Source organism: Pan troglodytes, chromosome 11 (genome assembly GCF_028858775.2).
Source record: "Pan troglodytes isolate AG18354 chromosome 11, NHGRI_mPanTro3-v2.0_pri, whole genome shotgun sequence".
NCBI classification, from domain to species: domain Eukaryota; kingdom Metazoa; phylum Chordata; class Mammalia; order Primates; family Hominidae; genus Pan; species Pan troglodytes.
The window spans coordinates 45,451,469-45,468,535 of record NC_072409.2 but is presented as its reverse complement, the minus strand read 5'-3'; the positions used below and the strand labels follow the sequence as shown (position 1 = coordinate 45,468,535).

Below are 17,067 nucleotides of genomic sequence, written 5' to 3'. Positions count from 1 at the left end.
CTGAGGTGTTGGCCGAGCCCCGAGATCCTAACTGCTTTTGTGGAACTTTGGGGTGGTAGGAACATTCAGGGCAGGAGCCATTTGAGGGAGACGGATGTTTTCAAGGCAGGAAGTGGCTGTGGTGGCACAGAATGGTGTCTTGTTTTTGTTCTGTTGTCTTTCTCTGGGTTCCTGTAGCACGATGTGTAAAAATTCAGAGTTATTGTGGGCCTCGAATGGCAAGTGTGAAAAGCCTTTGTAAACTGCTGAGTGCTGGGACAGTGTTGCCTATCGTCTGGGGGTGGCTTAGGCTCTCACAAGATGAACGGTGCCTGCCTGTGTCCCCATCGAAGGCTGGCAGGGGCCTGGGTCCGAGGCTGACCAGATGCAGGGAGCCTTTTCCCATCGGCTGGCAGCGCACCAGCCAGGGCATCGAGACCACGGCCAGCCCCTCTCATGTCACCCAGGCCTGGGGGGCGGGGGGTAGCGCGAGCCTTCCTCTGCGTGAACAGAGGAGGGTGGTCCCAGACGCGTCCTGGGGGCTAGGCTTTCCCACACAGTGTGTCTCCAGAAGCTTCCTCTGCACTCTGCAGTTTAGATATTAGCAGATGCGGGCCTGTGTAGCATGGGGCTGTGAGGAAGGAGTGCTGCGCCCACCAAAGCCTCCTCAGCACCCTGTGCTGTGCCTGGCAGTGTGGGACAGTGGCGGGGCCACCTCAAGAGGTGCATGGACTGATGGCAGGGTCCCAGCGGCAGTGGCGGCACAACCCGATGCCACCGTGATTGTGCCCACTGTGCAGAGGGGGCCTGAGGGGCAGAGGCATGTTCAGGTCACACAGCATGGCCACACTCATCTGTAAAGTGGTGACTGAGTCGTGCCAGGCTCACTGTAGTTCGGGGCTGGACGTGCTTAGCAGGTGCCGCTGCCATTCAGATCGGTGCTTGCCAACACCCAGGGCAGATGCTGGTCAGCCATTCTTGCAGGGGAGGAAACCAAGGCACACAGCTGACTTGCCCTGGGCCCCCCAGCCTGCAAAGTGTCTGACTGAGCCCCAGTACAAATCTTCACAACTTGCTCAGTGGCCCCAGAGCCGGGTGGGGCTGGCCGGCTGGGTGTGAAAGGGAGGAAGTGGTTTGTCCCCAGCTGGGCTGTTACAGGAGGCCAGAGGAGGCCCCGGTTCCACTCCTCAGGGGGCGGAGGTCCACGTCTACACAAAAACCAGCACCATGCAGTGTGCAAGACCCCTTGGAACGACACCAGGCCGAGTGCCCTGCACACAGAGGCCTGCAGCCGTGTTGTACAGAGGTTAGAGCTGAAATGACCTTTTCCTGAGAAGCCTCACCACTGTCCGAGGATGGGCCTGACCTTCCTGGCCTGTGCCCCTTGAGGACTCCCAGGTTAGTCCCTGGGCTAGAAGAGTGACCTGGGAGTCACTGGTGCATGTGCTGGGAGCTCCCGAAGCATCCTCCCCACCTGCCCCGATAGGTCTATCAGGAGCCTGGTTTACAGATAAGGAAACTGAGGCCCCTCAGTAAGGGCAGTGCTGGGCAGGTGTGAAACCTAGACAAGGATGAGACCGGGCTTGTGGAACAAGGAGGCTCGGAGGCAAGCATGTGCCGAAAACAATGAACAAGGACAGGAGGAAGAGCAGAGCCGGGCACTGTGGTGCCTGCCTGTCCCTAGGCGGGACGACCGTCAGCTGTGGGGGCTGAGCCGGTCGGGAAGGAAACAGGATATGAGGACCTTCATTCATCCCTTACATTTCTCCCTGTGTGCTGCCTTCCTCTCTGCAGATATTGTGGGTCCTTGTAGGTGACAAGGGGCCCATTGTCTGAGGAGGGAGACAGGGACATGAGCCTGCCACGGTTTCATCTGGCTAGCTGCAAGGACAGTGCAGGGCAGGCCTTGTGTGAAATGGGGGCAGCCACATCTGGGTCTGGGGACAAGCTGCCTGCTGCCTAGTGACACGAACCTGTGCCGGTGGTGCCTCCGTCCCCACACGTGAGCTTCCCCACTCCCTCCTTCTGAGCTTGCTGCCTGCCGGTGAGTGTCCCTGGTCTCAGGAAAGTAGCCCACAGGCAAATGGTTGCTGCATTTTCCCAAAAGCAAGTATTGAACCCCTAACAATAATCTCAGCCCTCCAGGACAGGGCCCCCTGCTCTGTGCCACAAGGTGTGCTGTCCCCCAGCCCCACCCTCCAGGTGGGGGCACCGCAGACTCAGGCCTGGAGGCTGCACCCCACCTGGGAGTCTGTATGAGGCCTCTGCCCAGGGTGCCAGTCTTCTGAGGAGCAGCGGTGGCTGTGCATGTGGACCAAGGAAGGAGGGCAAGAGTGTGTGAATGCGGGCTGAGCTCCGCAGCCTCAGAAAGGGACACTAAGGATCCCGCCTCCCCTGGACACCCCCAGCTGGGCAAGGAGGTTGACAAGGAGGCTGGCCTGGTACAGGGCCTTGCCCTTCGCACCTTGTCATTTTGGTGCAAATTCAAAAAACTTCTCATGAGAATCTTCTGCATACGTTTAAAAAAAGTTTTCTTTTTAAAAATGGCAGTAAAATACACATAACCTAAAACATAGCACCTTCATCTTTTTTCTTTCTTTTTTTTTTTTTTTGGGATGGAGTCTCACTCTGTCTCCCAGGCTGGAGTGCAATGGAGCCATCTCGGTTCACTGCAACCTCCATCTCCCGGGTTCAAGCGATTCTCCTGCTTCAGCCTCCCAAGTAGCTGGGATTACAGGTGCCCACCACCAAGCCCAGCTAATTTCTTGTATTTTTAGTAGAGAGGGGGTTTTACCATATTGGTCAGGCTGGTCTTGAACTCCTGACCTCAGGTGATCCATCTGCCTTGGCCTCCCAAAGTGCTGGAATTACAGGCGTGAGCCACCGTGCCCAGCCTCCTTCATCGTTTTTAAGTGATCAGTACAGTGCCCTCAGCACATTCATATTGCTGTGCAACCATCACTGCCATCCATCTCCAGAGCGTCTTCACCTTCCCAATCTGAAACTCAGTCCCTGTTAAACCCTCTCCATTCCCTCCCCTGGCCCTGGCAGCCACCATTCTGGTTTCTGTCTCTGTGAATTTGACTCCTCTAGGACCTAACGTAGGTGGAATCACACAGGATTTGTCCCTTTGTGACTAGCTTATTTCACTTAGCATAATGTCCTCAGGGTCCACCCCTGTTGTGGCATGGGTCAGAATTTCCTTCTGGTTTATTTATTTACTTATGAGATGGAGTCTCACTCTGTCACCAGGCTGGAGTGCAGTGGCGCGATCTCAGCTCACTGCTACCTCTGCCTTCCAGGTTCAAGCTATTCTCCTGCCTCAGCCTCCCAAGTAGCTGAGACTACAGGCATGCACCACCATGCCCAGCTAATTTTTGTATTTTTAGTAGAGACAGGGTTTCATCATGTTGACCAGGCTGGTCTCAATCTCTTGACCTCGTGATCCACCCGCCTCGGCCTCCCAAGATGCTGGGATTACAGGCGGGAACCACTGCGCCCGGCCTCCTTCTGTTTAAGGCTGAACATGATTCTGTTCTATGGAGAGGTCACCTTTTCTTTATCCAGGTTTCTAGGGATGGACACTTGAGGGGCTTCCACCCTTTGGCTGTTGTAGGGAATGCTGCTATGTATGTGGGTGTACAAGTACCTGTTTAAGACCCTGCTTTCAAACCTTTTGGGAGAAACATTCTTGACTAGATGGACTCACATGGGAAACTGGTGTTGGTTTAAATGTGGCTGCCCTAAGAAAAGCTGCCGCATCCTTGGGAGAGGTAGATACCCCCCGCCCACCAGCCCCCGATTCCAGGCTGTCCAGCCTCTTCTCCCAGTCCACAGTCACAGCGTCATGCCAGGGCTATGGGTCATGAAGAGTCATACAGTCTTAAACAGTAGAAGTAACTTGTAAAGGTGGCGGTGTGAGCCATATTTGTGAGTGTCTGCTCATGGCATGACTGCAAACGGGGAGTTGCTGCGTTGATCTGCCTCCTCTTCTCCCTGCTCAGCTTGCCCTCACTTCCTGCCCTCTCCGAGGCCCCTCTGACCCCCATCCCAATTCAGGAGCATGTGGCACCTCACTGAGTTCTCAGCAGAGATGATGGAGACCCCCCCTCCATCCACTCCCACAGCAGACAGGGCATTTCCCAGGCTGAGACCCCAAGGTAATTACTCTGGGCTTCCAGGCACCGCTAGGTCACAAAGTGGCTTTAATTTTTGTTTTCTTTTCTTTTTTCTTTCTTTCTTTTTTTTTTTTTTTTTGACACGGAGTCTCACTCTGTGGCCCAGGCTGGAGTGCAGTGGTGTGATCTCCTCACTGCAACCTCCGCCTCATGGGCACAAGCAATTCTCCTGTCTCAGCCTCCAGAATAGCTGGGACTACAGATGCAAGCCATCACGCCTGGCTAATTTTTGTATTTTTAGTAGAGATGGGGTTTCACCATATTCATCAGGCTGGTCTCGAACTCCTGACCTCAGGTGGAGGTCTGCCAAAGTGCCTTAGCCTCCCAAAGTGCTGGGATTGCAGGTGTGAGCCACTGCGCCCAGCCTGGTGGCTTTAATTGACTGCCATTGGGCATTACATCTGGGCATGGCCAGGGTGCCCTGGGCCTTGCTCACTGTGGGTGGCCTCAGTGGGTTTGGGACCTCAAGGCACCAAAGTTAAGCCAGTGAGAAGCCATATGGGGACCAGCAGATATAGGCAGTTCACATGGTTTATTGTATCACCTAGAGGCACTTACAGTATTGCCTGGATTCTCTATCACAGGGTAACCCACAAGGGAGATCTTGTCGTCATCATCCCTCATGATTCTGGGCCACCTGGGTGCAGCGGGCGGCTCTTGCCCACAGGGCTGGCACCCATTGCATAAGGCTTCCCCCAAAGGCTTCAGGCCTGGCTGCCACCTGCTGTCGGCGGGGATGCCCCCGCATGCCTCTCTGAGTGGCCAAGGCTCCCTCACAGTGAGGTGCTGGCTTCCAAGTGTGAGAGCCCAGAGCTGTCTTCCCTCCTGACCTGGCCTCCCACATGCTGCCCTCTCTAGTTACAGCAAGTCTCTTAGGGGCTCTGTATTTAGGGGAGGGATGTCAGAGTCCGCTTTTAGATTGAAGTGGCATCAAAGAATATATGGGCAGTTTAAAAACCACCACTAACGCGTTTGTTGCTCCCCCTACATAACATGCCGTTGTTATGGAGCCTCCTGTGTGCCGGGGGCCACTGGGCCACTTCAGCAACAGGACAAGGGAGGTCCCTGCCTACTAGGTTCCAGGCAGCACAGTGGACAGGTGCCGTGGTGGGTTTCTTTCAGATGGGGGGGGACTCCCGCACGGCCCCCCGGGAAGGGACATCTGGTGGCAGATAGAGCTGGGTGGTAGGCAGACTGGTGACCCATCTGTGGGACCAGCCCTGCCTATCTGGGGGACCGCTGCACTGTGGAGGGACACGGGGCGGGGGCCAGAGCACTTCATCCCCCTGCTCACTGGCTGCTGTGATGGAGACACATGAACAGTTCTAGGACACCCTGGATTCTGGGGCATTCTAAATTTCTTCAGGTTTGTGGATTTCCTCGTGCTACAAGGTGGCAGCCCTGAGTGTCTGGGACCTGTTCCCTGGCTGAGTCCACAGTGGGCACAGCTCATCTGGGTCAGCAGCTCCAGCCTTGCTCACCTCAGGCGGCTCAGGGCTTCTTAAAGGGAAAGCTGAGGTGGCTGCATACAGAGAACTGACCTCGGCTTCCTCAATGCCCCTGTGGAAACATAGGCATAGCCCTGGGCGGACCAGAGTGACCCAAGCCCGGGGGCTTCCAGCACCTGTGTGCCAGGGCCAGCCTCTCTCAGCCTCGGCGTCCTCATATGAAGGACAGAAACGTCCCCTGCAAATGTGAGAAAGGGCTCAGCACTGACCCTGCGCATGGGTGTGCATGGGTGTACTTGCCTTATATGTGTGTATGCATTGTCAACCTAAAATAATCAAGATATTAAGAATATAGTCTAAAGAGAGTTTATTCAAGCACAAGGTTGAGGACTGCAGCCAGGGAGACACTTCCAAGTTGCCTCAAGGAATGTCTGGAGAACAAAAGAGAGGCTCAAGTGTTTAAAGAAAAGAAAGGATGAATCAGGAGAGGGGGTGGTGACCGTTGTTCATCAGGAACTCTCATTGGTTCACAGAAATAACACTGGCTAGTGATTGGCCAGCCACTGTTGAACTACAGGGAATGTGGCATTTTAGGGCTACTTGGCATCTGTTAGTCTCAAGCCTGCATAGCAAGTGGTTTCAGGAGGGACCTATTTTGCTTGATGGGGAGTGACACATGACTGTGTTGCGTTCCAGCGCCTCTCAATGCCTGATTATATAAAGGGGCTGGCATTCCTCAGATACAGGCCTTTTTATTTTTCAGCATACGTGTGCACACATGTGTATGTATGTGCACATGTGCGTTTGTTTATGCATGTGTGCATGCACCTGTGCCTTGAAGGCCAGGCAGTGGCCACACCAGCCCAGGAGGGTTGCTGCTGGCAAAGCCTTTGGCCGCAGAGGGGCTCTGCCCGGCTACACTTCCCAAAGTAGCTCATCCCTCTTCTGCCCCTCTATCCAGCTCTCTTTGTTTTCTGTTCTCATTACCTTTTTTATTTTAAAACAACGCATACTCTGTAAAAAGTCCTTGCAACAGAATAGAAGGAAGTGAAGTGACAATTAGGGGCTCCTCAACCCAGGTTGCCCCCACCAAGGGCACCCTAAAAACCTCACTTTTAATTTGATTGCCTTTGTAAAGACCCTGTCTCCAAACATGCCTTCATTTTGAGGTACTGGGGGCTAGGACTTCAGTGTGTGAATTGGGGGGTACCGACAGGATCCATAACACAGGTGTTTGCAATACAGAGTTGCAAACGCAAAGCTGGAGGTGAGTGTCCTTCATTTGTTTTGGTTCATCTGCTCTTGGACAAAAGCCCTTCCAAGATGGGAGTGATTTGAGGGCCTCCGATGAGCACAGTGCATCCCTCTCCTCTGGACAGGATGTCTGGGGACCCGGGCTGCTTGGGCCTCCTAGGCTGCAACCACACACCTCCTCACCTCTCCTCATGATCCATCATGATCCATCCTCCCTTCTGTGGTAAGGAAAATGATGCTCAGGAATGTCTGAAACTCACCAAGTTTGTACAGTTCAAAGGCGATAAGGGTGGGATTTTTCTTTTCTTTTCTTTTCTTTTTTTTTTTTTTTTTTTTTTTGAGACAGAATCTGGCTCTTTCCCCTAGGCTGGAGTGCAGTGGTGAGATCTCTGCTCACTGCAACCTCCGCCTCCAGGGTTCAAGCGATTCTCCTGCCTCAGCCTTTCTAGTAGTTGGGATTACAGGAGCCCACCACCACACCTGGCTAGGGTGGGATTTTTCTTGATCAGCCCTGTGAGGTATACTTGGCGTACCATTGATGCATGATGTTTAAAGTACAGTTGGATAAACTTTGACATGGGGTGTGCTCATGAAATTATCACCACAATCAAGGTAATGAATATGTGTACAACATCCCACAAAGCTCTTGTGCTCCTTTGTAAGCACTCCCCACCTCCCCAGCCCCCTCCACCCATCCACCCCCCTCCCCCACACCAACCCCACAGCCCCTCCCATTCCTTCCAGGCACCCAGCTGATCTGCTTCCTAGCACCATAGGCTACTTTGCACTTCCTAGAATTCTGTAGTAATGAGAAAACACAGTAGGTCTTCTGTGGCTCCTTTTGTTCAGCATAATTATTTCTAGATTCATCTGTATTCTATTCCCTTTTTAAAAATGGTCTGAAAGATCTGGCTGGATGTGGTGGCTCATGCCTGTAATCCCAGCACTTTGGGAGGCTGAGGTGGGAGGATCACTTGAGGTCAGGAGTTCGAGACCAGTCTGGCCAACATGGTGAAAACCCATCTCTACTAAAAAAAATACAAAAATTAGCCAGGCGTGGTGGTGGGTGCCTGTAATCCCAGCTACTCAGGAGGCTGAGGTGGGAGAATCACCTGAACCCAGGAGGCGGAGGTTGTAGTGAACCTAGATTGTGGCCACTGAACTCCAGCCTGTGTGACAGAGCGAGACTCCATCTCAAAAAAAAAAAAAAAAAAAAAAAAAAAAAAGGTCTGAAAGATCATTAGATGTAGGTATAGAATTAGCATCATTATTTTCCTGAAATGTTTGTAGAATTCACCAGTGAAGATCTCTGTGCCTGAAGTTCTCCATGTGGGAAAAGTTTTAACTACAAGGATTTCTTGTGCTTGTTTTACATTGAGCTTCTTAGATATGTAGATTTATAGTTTCCATCAAATCTAGAAAACTTGTCATTATTTCCTCAAATTTTTTTTTGTCCACCCCTTTTTGAGACTCTGATCACACATGTATTACACTACTTGAAGTTTTCCCACGTTTCACTGTTGCTCAGTTTCTCTGTGTGTGTGTGTGTTTCATTTTGGGTAGTTTCTGTTCCTGTCTCTTCAAATTCACTAGTTTTTCTTCTGCAATGTCTAATTGGTTGTTAATTCCTTCCAGTGTGTTTTTGGTCTCACACTTCGTAGTTTTCATCTCTGGAAGTTTAATGTGGGCCTTCTTACATTCTCCACGTCTCTACTGGATTTTAGAACATAGGATGACACAGACATGATAGTAGTTTTTAATGTCCCTTTTTGCTAATTCCAACATCTGTGTTAGTTATGGGTCAGTTTATATTGAATTTTTTCTCTTCATTAGTTATAGTCCCTTTTATGCCTGGTAATTTTTTTTTTTTTTTTTTTTTTTTGAGACAGAGTTTTGCTCTGTCGCCCAGGCTAGAGTGCAGTTGTGCAATTTCAGCTCACCGCAACATCCGCCTCCTGAGTTCAAGCAGTTCTCCTGCCTCAGCCTCCTGAGCAGCTGGGATTATAGGCACGCACCACCATGCCTGGCTAATTTTTGTATTTTTAGTAGAGATAGGGTTTCTCCATGTTGGCCAGGCTGGTCTCAAACTCCTGCCCTCAAGTGATCCATCTGCCGTGGCCTCCTAAAGTGCTGGGATTACAGGCGTGAGCCACTGTGCCCGGCCTCTGCCTGGTGATTTTTGATTGGATGCCAGACTATGGGAATTTTACCTTGCCATGCACTAGATATTTTTGTAGTTCTATAAATATTTTTTAGCTTTGTTCAAGGATGCAGTTGGGTAAACATATGGACTTCTTCCTGTTAAGTTTTGTTAATATTTGCTAGGTGGGACCAGAGCAGTGATCACTGCAGGGCTAATTATCCATCATTCCTGAAGCAAGACCCTCTGAGTATTCAACGCAATGCCCCGTGACCTGTGGGGCTTTTAGGGCTGGCTGGTGGGCATAGGCGTGTCCCTGCCCTGTGAAAGCTCCCTGTGGTCCTCACAGGTGGTTCTTTCTCTGGCCTCATGTGCTCTCCCCACCGCACACATGCTGAACGGTCCTCGAGGAGCCCCTCTGAGATCTCTGGGTTCTCTCTCTCTGTGCAGCTCTCTCATCTTCAGGGCTCCATGCTGTGGACTCTGGCCACCTTAGTCTTCTGGGCCTCCCAGTTTTGTCTTCTCAACTTAGAGAGTCCACTGGGCCCCACAGGGCTCCCCTTCCCTGATCCATGGCCCAGAAATGGTCTCCGGGCAGTGAGCTGGGGCAATAGGAGGGCTCACCTCATTCATTCCCGTCTCTCAGGGACCACAGTGTTTTACCGCTTGGTGTAGAGCCTTGCAAACTTGTTTCGTAGGTTTTGTCCATTTTAGTTGTTGTTCCAGGTGAGAGTAAATCTGGTTTCTATTACTCCATCCTGACCAGAAGCATAATTCCCCCGAGATGGGGTTGAACCAGGCTCTGTCTTGCCAGACAGCTACCTTTGAACACACCGAGGCTGAGCACAGCTCACATTCCATCCGGTGTATTTTTATTGCTGTGCCATGTTTGACCGCTGGAAACCTGAGTTTATCTCTTGTGCTATGAGAAGAATGCAGCAAAACATGTATTTTCTGTTTAGAAATCTTAATATTGCCCCCCATTGAACTCGTTAGGAATGCGGCAGTAGCCAATCATAAATGCCCACCTGAGCGATTCTGGAGTCATTTAAAGAAACGTCCACTCAAAAGGGGTTTTGCCCCAAGACAGTGAGCACTCAGGAGACTGTGTGTGGTGGGGGTGCTCCACCGTGGAGCTGGTCGGCATCCACAGCCACCCAGACGCTGCCAGAGCCCAGGCCTGCGCCACGCCCTGCCCAGAGGCACACCTGCCTGCTCAAGGCAACCAGGGCAGGCTCAAGGCAGCCAGGGCCAGCTCACTGTGTGCCTGTCACTGTGTGAAGCCTGCTTCTTCTTTATTCCGCTTAGCAAGTGAGGCAGGAGCATGTAAAGCTGCTGGCAGAGGAATATCTAATTGTGAGTGTGAGTGCGTGTGTGACTGTGTGAGCCAGCCCGTCAGTGTGAATGTTTGAGGGAGCCTCTCTGTATGTGCCTGGGGGAGGGTGTGAGGTGTGGGCTAGGGAGGGGCCTGGCGATGCCCACCGGCTCACCTCACACTGGACAGTGCCTGCATGTTCAAGATGACCCTTCCCTTGGGCCGCAGGATGCTGCATGGCAAGGGACAAGCTCAGCCCTGGCCCCAGAGTTTCCAGCCGAGCAAGACACTGCCCACCCTACAGTGCATGGCTGCTGGTGCAGGCCCCACCCTTTTGGAGGCGTTGTGTGCCAGCCTGGGGGCTGAGGATATGACTGTGCAGATGGCCATGCCCCAATCCTGGAGTCCACCATGCTGGGTGGTGGCATGGAGCTTCCCTCCTCCGCACCCCCGCAGAGCCGGGGCCTCTGGCTGCTCCAAATGCCAGTTGGAGAAGGTGGTTTTCTTTCTCTACTAATGTCTTTTCAGTACCTCCTAAATGGCTCTACTTTGAACCTGCTGGGCAAGGAAGAGATTTTCAAGGAAACCATATACCGTGTGCGAGCTCCTGCCGGCCAACCCCAGACCCCAGCACGGAGCCAGGCGCCTGTGCCCGCCGACCCTCAGCACCCTCCTCAGAAAGGCTGGTGGCATCAGGTATGGGGATAAGTGACCGCTACTTGCAGCCCCTAGGCTCCTCGGCCGCTGCGTCTTGGGTTCAAGAGGATGATTTTGAGGGATGACAGTCTCCCTCTAGGCCCGTCTCACCTTTGCTCCTCCTCAGAGGCGCCCGGTGAATTCTCTGTGCACTTAGAATTGACACTTGAATTTGGTCCATGAGAGGCGTGGTGGGCCAGTGTGAGGTGGCTCCAGTGCACAGGAGGGAGGAGGAGTTTTGGGGCAAAGACCTTGGTCCACATCCTCTGGCAAGACGCACCTCCTGCCCCAGCCCTCCCCTGAGGGAGATAGTAGAGACAGCTGGGACCCTGGACCCCTGGGGGCTGTTTTCTGACCTGTCCAGCAGGCAGTGGTGAGGAGGAGGAGGAGGAGGACACCAGCCTCATGTCCTGGGAGTATCAGAGGATTGAAAAAGCACCACGGATGCGCTATAAACAGAAGCCACTGTGTTCCTTTTGGTTATGGTCACTACCTTGAGCATCTATTTTGAATTTATTGAACAGCAGATAGCTTCACACCACAGGGTTAATTTTTTTTATGCGGAACAAACAATTTTAAAACAAAACATTTTCCATTTTCTGTTCTTTAAAAGCCTGTCTGTACAAGACCTAGCTGAAGCTGACCAGGGCATTCACACTTCACACACAACCCCCAGCCCACCTGCTCCAGGCTTTGGGTGGGGGGCGGAGGGTACTGCCTGGGGGCTGCATTTGGGGGTTGCACCTGAGGGTGCTGGTCCATGCCTGGCTAGCACTGACTCCGGCTTGTTTCTCCCCTACAGGAAGCCCCTGGCCAGCCTCCACCTGAGCCCAGTGAGCTCAGCTTTAAGGATGGAGTCAGGCAGGGGGTCCTCAACCCCTCCAGGACCCATTGCTGCCCTAGGGATGCCAGACACTGGGCCTGGCAGTTCCTCCCTAGGGAAGCTTCAGGCGCTCCCTGTTGGGCCCAGAGCCCACTGTGGGGACCCTGTCAGCCTGGCTGCAGCAGGGGATGGCTCTCCAGACACAGGCCCCACGGGAGAGCTGAGTGGTAGCTTAAAGATCCCCAACCGGGACAGCGGGATTGACAGTCCATCCTCCAGTGTGGCTGGAGAGAACTTTCCCTGCGAGGAGGGCTTGGAGGCTGGCCCAAGCCCCACTGTACTGGGGGCGCACGCAGAGATGGCCCTGGACAGCCAGGTCCCAAAGGTCACCCCCCAGGAGGAGGCGGACAGCGACGTGGGTGAGGAACCTGACTCTGAGAACACCCCCCAGAAGGCTGACAAGGATGCCGGCCTGGCCCAGGTAGGCTTCCCCTTCTCTGTCCCCACTGCGGGCTGCAGGACTTTCCTTAGGAGGGGTTTGAGATTTTCAGTGGGCGTCATCCCACACCTTGTTTCCAGGAATGTGGCACACAGGCTCATGCTGTGTGCAAGGGGAGGTCCTGGGATGCAGTCTGCCCTAGAAAAGCCTGAGGGAAAAATCCATGCAGGCCAGGCCAAGCCCACCTGACACCTTGAGCAGTGACCTCAGTCCTGAGTCTCAGTTTCCACAACTGCACAGTGGGCACCTCCCGACCCTGGGAAGGTATGATGGTCAGTCCTACTGGTGGTGCTGCCAAAGCCGCCCTTTGCACAGTGCTCACTGCTGACTTTATAAAACTCCTGGGAGGAGACGGTGTGAGTGGGGAAACTGTTTTCCTCAATGGGAAACTGAGGCACAGAGGGCATGGTACCTGGCCAGGGTCACCTATGGGGTGTGGCACAGGCTGGGTGCCCTGTGCTCTTCAGGACATGGTGGGGCAGGACCTGTGAGGCCCGCAGTGCAGTGTGGAGACCAGAGCAGACAGTTCCCACAACACGATGGGGCTGCATGGAGGGAGTTTGTTTGCGTTCTCATTAGCGTTTATGGGGCTCTTGGCTCAGTGCTGGGATCTTGGGGAGATGGAGAGGCAGCAGATGGCCTCAGGCTCAGAGAAACTGTGGGTATGGGGGGCACAGCTTGGGTAAGTTGCCAAGTGACCAGGTCCTGGGAGCGCTTTGCGGGTCAGGCTTGCTGGCTCCTAGGTGGGGACGTTGCTGGCTGACACGGGGACCATCGGGAGACGGGCTGGGCAGGTGAAGGGCAGTCCGGTGCCTGGACCACTGTGAGCTGGCTTGGCGGAGACGAGGCCAGGGCTGTGTTCAATGGAGGCTTTATTATCACTCAGGTGTAGGAAGGATCAGACCACTGCCATTGACAAGATGGTTTGTCATCCTCAGTTTCCAAGAGAAAGGGGCATGTCACACCACACCGTGGGGCCACAGGGAAGCCCAGGGTCAGTCAGAAGGCAGAGGGTTCGAGGGGGAACTGTGGGCCTGAGATGGTAATGTGGTTTCTGCGGGAAACTTGAGTTCCCAGCCATGATGGGAATGGGAGGTCAGACACACCTGATTCTACTCCCTCACTTTTGTAGTTTACACACAACTGACCAGCATTAATCTTAAAATACAGATCAGAAGACTGACAGAATAGACTCTGTGGCAATAAGATACCAAATTATAAACAGGACCAGGCAAGTGTACACACCATACACTTAAAGAATAAACTATATTCTGGCTGGGTGCGGTGGCTCACGCCTATAATCCTAGCACTTTGGGAGGCCGAGGTGGGTGGATCACCTGAGGTCGGGAGTTTGAGACCAGCCTGACCAACACAGAGAAAACCTGTCTCTACTAAAAATACAAAATTAGCTGGGTGTGGTGGCACATGCCTGTAATCCCAGCTAATTGGGAGGCTGAGGCAGGAGAATCACTTGAACCCAGGAGGCAGAGGTTGCGGTGAGCCGATATCACACCATTGCACTCCAGCCTGGGCAGCAAGAAAGAAACTCCATCTCAAAAAAAAAAAAAAGAATAAACTATATTCTAATAGCCACGAGGTATTTTCTTTTTCTTTAGCAGCTAAACAAGCAATAAGCAATATTAAAACAACTATAGCTCCACCAGATGCTGACTGACACTCCCACCGCCCACCCCCCCACCCCACCCCCATTCCACCAGCCATAACTGCAGCTTTGATTGGACAAGAGACTGATTGAGTAACTTTCTTTCAGTGAGAAGATCACTGACTCTGTATGGACTGGCTCTGGCCAGTTTGCAGAGGCTGCACACTTGCGTGCATTTGTGTCCTGAAAAGACCTTTTGGCATACAGAGCCTGACTGTAATACATTTAAATGTTAAGGCTCCACCCCAAGGTGAACATGAATTGCATGTTACACGCACCCTCCCCTCCCCTCCCCCCTCTTCCTTCCCCTCCCCTCCCTTCCCCCATTCGCCTTCCCCCACCCCCCTCCCCTCCCCTCCCCCATCCCCCTTCCACTCCTCTCTGCCCCTCCCCTCCCCTCCCCTCTCCTTCCCTTCCCTTTCCTTGAGACAGAATCTCATTATATTGCCCAGGCTCATCTCAAACTTCTGGCCTCAAGTGATCCTCCTGCCTTGGCTTCCCAAGTTGTCAGGATTATAGCTGTGAGCCACCATGCCAAGCACCAACTGATTTTTTTGTGTTCATTTTGTATTCTGTAACCTTACTGAACTGGTTCGTTAGTCCTAACATTTTTTAATGGAATCTTAAGGATTTTTTAGTATAAAATCATGTCATCTGTGAACAGAACTAATTTTACTTTTTCCTTTCCAATTTGGATGACTTTTCTTCCTTTTTCTCTCCTAATTGCTCTGGCTAGGACTTCCCATACTATATTGAATAGAAGTGGTGAGAGTGGGCATCCTTGTCTTATTTCTAATCTTAGAGGAAAAGTTTTAGTCTTTCACCATTGAATATGATGTTAGCTGTGGGCTTCTCATATATGAGCTTTATTATATTGAGGTAGTTTCATTCTGTTCCTAGTTTGTTGAGTGTTTTTTATCATGAAAGGATGTTGAATCCTTTCAAATGCTTTTTCTGCATCAATTGAGATGATCATGTGGCTTTTGTCCTTCATTCTGTTAATGTGGTGTATTACATTAATTGATTTTTGTTATGTTGAACCAGAGTTGCATTCCAGGAATAAACTTGGTCATGGTGATTAATCCTTTCAATGTACTGTTGAATTTCATTTCCTAGTATTTTGTTGAGGTCTTTTGCATCAATATTCATCAGGGATATTGGCCCGTAGTTTTATTTTCCTGTATCGTCTTTATATGGCCTTGGTATCAGGATAATGCTGGCCTTATTGAATGAGCTGGAAGTATGCCCTCCTCTTCAATTGTTTTGGAAGAATTTCAGGAGGATTGGTTTATTTCTTTTTAAAATGTTTATAGAATCCATCAGTGAAGCCATCTGGTCCTGGACATTTGTTTGTTTGGAGGATCTTTATTACTAATTCAATCTGCATACTCATTATTGCTCTTTCAAATTTTCTATTTCTTCATGATTCAGTCTTCCCAGGTTGTGTGTTTCTAGGAATTTACCCATTACTGTTCATAGTATTCTCTTTTAGTCTTTTTATTTCTGTGGCACCTCTTGTAATGTCCCCTCTTTCATTTTAGTTGAGTCTTCTCTCTCTCTCTCTTTTTTTTTTTTGAGGCAGTCTATTTAAAAATCACAACATTTAGAAAAAAATCTATACATTTAGACAATAGAATAGATTTTTTTTTTTTTAGATGGAGTCTCACTCACTCTGTTGCCCAGGGTGGAGTATAGTGGTGCTAACTGCAACCTCCACCTCCTGGGTTCAAGCAATTCTCCCGCCCCAGCCTCCCGAGTAGCTGAGATTACAGGCATGTGCCACCACGCCCAGCTAATTTTTGTATTTCTAGTAGAGATGAAGTTTCACCGTTTTGGCCAGGGTGATCTCAAATTCCTGGCCTCAAGTGATTCACCTGCCTTGGCCTCCCAAGTGCTGGGATTACAGGTGTGAGTCACCATTCCCAGCCTCCTTTTTTCTTAGTTAACCTAGCTAAATGTTTGTCAATATTTTTGCTCTTTTCAAAAAACCAGCTTTTCATGTTGTTGGTTTTCCTATTGTCTTTCTATTCTCTATTGCAGATACCTAATGTATATAGATATCTCTATAGGTCTGATCTTTATTACTTCCTTCCTCCTGCTAGCTTCAGTTTCAGTTTACTCTTCTCTTTTGAGTTTCTTGATGTGCAGAGTTAGGTTGTTGATTCAAGATTTTTTTTTTTTAAATGTACGTATTTATAGCTGTAAAATTCCCTCTTAGCACTGCTTTTACTGCATTCCATAAGTATGATGATTTCATTTTTTTCTTTTATCCATTGGTTGTTTAAGAATGTGTTGTTTAGGCCAGGTGCGGTGGCTCACTCCTGTAATTCCAGCACTTTGGGAGGCTGAGGCAGGTGGATTGCCTGAGTCAGGAGTTTGAGACCAGCCTGACCAACATGGTGAAACCCTGTCTCTACTAAAAATACAAAAATTAGCCAGGCGTGGTGGTGGGCACTTGTAATCCCAGCTACTCGGGAGGCTGAGGCAGGAGAATTGCTTGAACTGGGGAAGTGGAGGTTGCAGTGAGCCTAGATCCCGCCACTGTGCTCTAGGCTGGGCGACAGAGCAAGACTCCATCTCAAAAAAAAAAAGAAAAAAAATGTGTTGTTTAATTTGCACATGTCTGTGGATTTTCATTGTGTTATTGAATTCTAGTTTCATTCCACTGTGATTGAAAAAGATAGTTTGGGCCAGGCGCGGTGGCTCACGCCTGTAATCCCAGCACTTTGGGAGGCTGAGGCAGTCGGATCATGAGGTCAGGAGATCGAGACCATCCTGGCTAACATGGTGAAAACCCGTCTCTATTAAAAATACAAACAATTAGCCAGGCGTGGTGGTGGGCACCTGTAGTCCCAGCTACTCGGGAGGCTGAGGCAAGAGAATGGCATGAACCTGGGAGGCGGAGCTTGCAGTAACCTGATATCACGCCACTGCACTCCAGCCTGGGTGACAGAGCGAGACTCCATCTCAAAAAGAAAAAAAAAAAAAAGAAAGAAAACGTTTGTATAATTTCAGTCTTTGTGTGTTTGTTGAGACTTGTTTTATGCCTAATATATGGTCTATCCTGGAGAA

The 17,067-nt window shown here is 51.0% G+C and overlaps 1 protein-coding gene across 8 annotated transcripts in view; it reads left to right on the top strand.

The window, feature by feature from the left end:
- FGD3 (FYVE, RhoGEF and PH domain containing 3) overlaps window positions 1–17,067 on the top strand; it is an 88,890-nt gene that overhangs the window by 17,155 nt on the left and 54,668 nt on the right. For 5 of the 8 annotated variants that reach the window (XM_063787672.1, XM_016961151.4, XM_016961149.4 and 2 more), the window contains exons 2-3: window positions 10,843–11,010; window positions 11,813–12,314. The exons of 1 other annotated variant lie outside the window; for it this stretch is intronic. In XM_063787672.1, coding sequence (XP_063643742.1) covers window positions 11,862–12,314 — 453 coding nt within the window. In that variant the 5' untranslated portion in view covers window positions 10,843–11,010; window positions 11,813–11,861. Of the gene's footprint in view, window positions 1–10,077; window positions 10,356–10,842; window positions 11,011–11,812; window positions 12,315–17,067 lie in introns of those variants that run through there. 2 more of the 8 variants (XM_063787673.1, XM_016961150.4) reach the window with 1 other exon arrangement.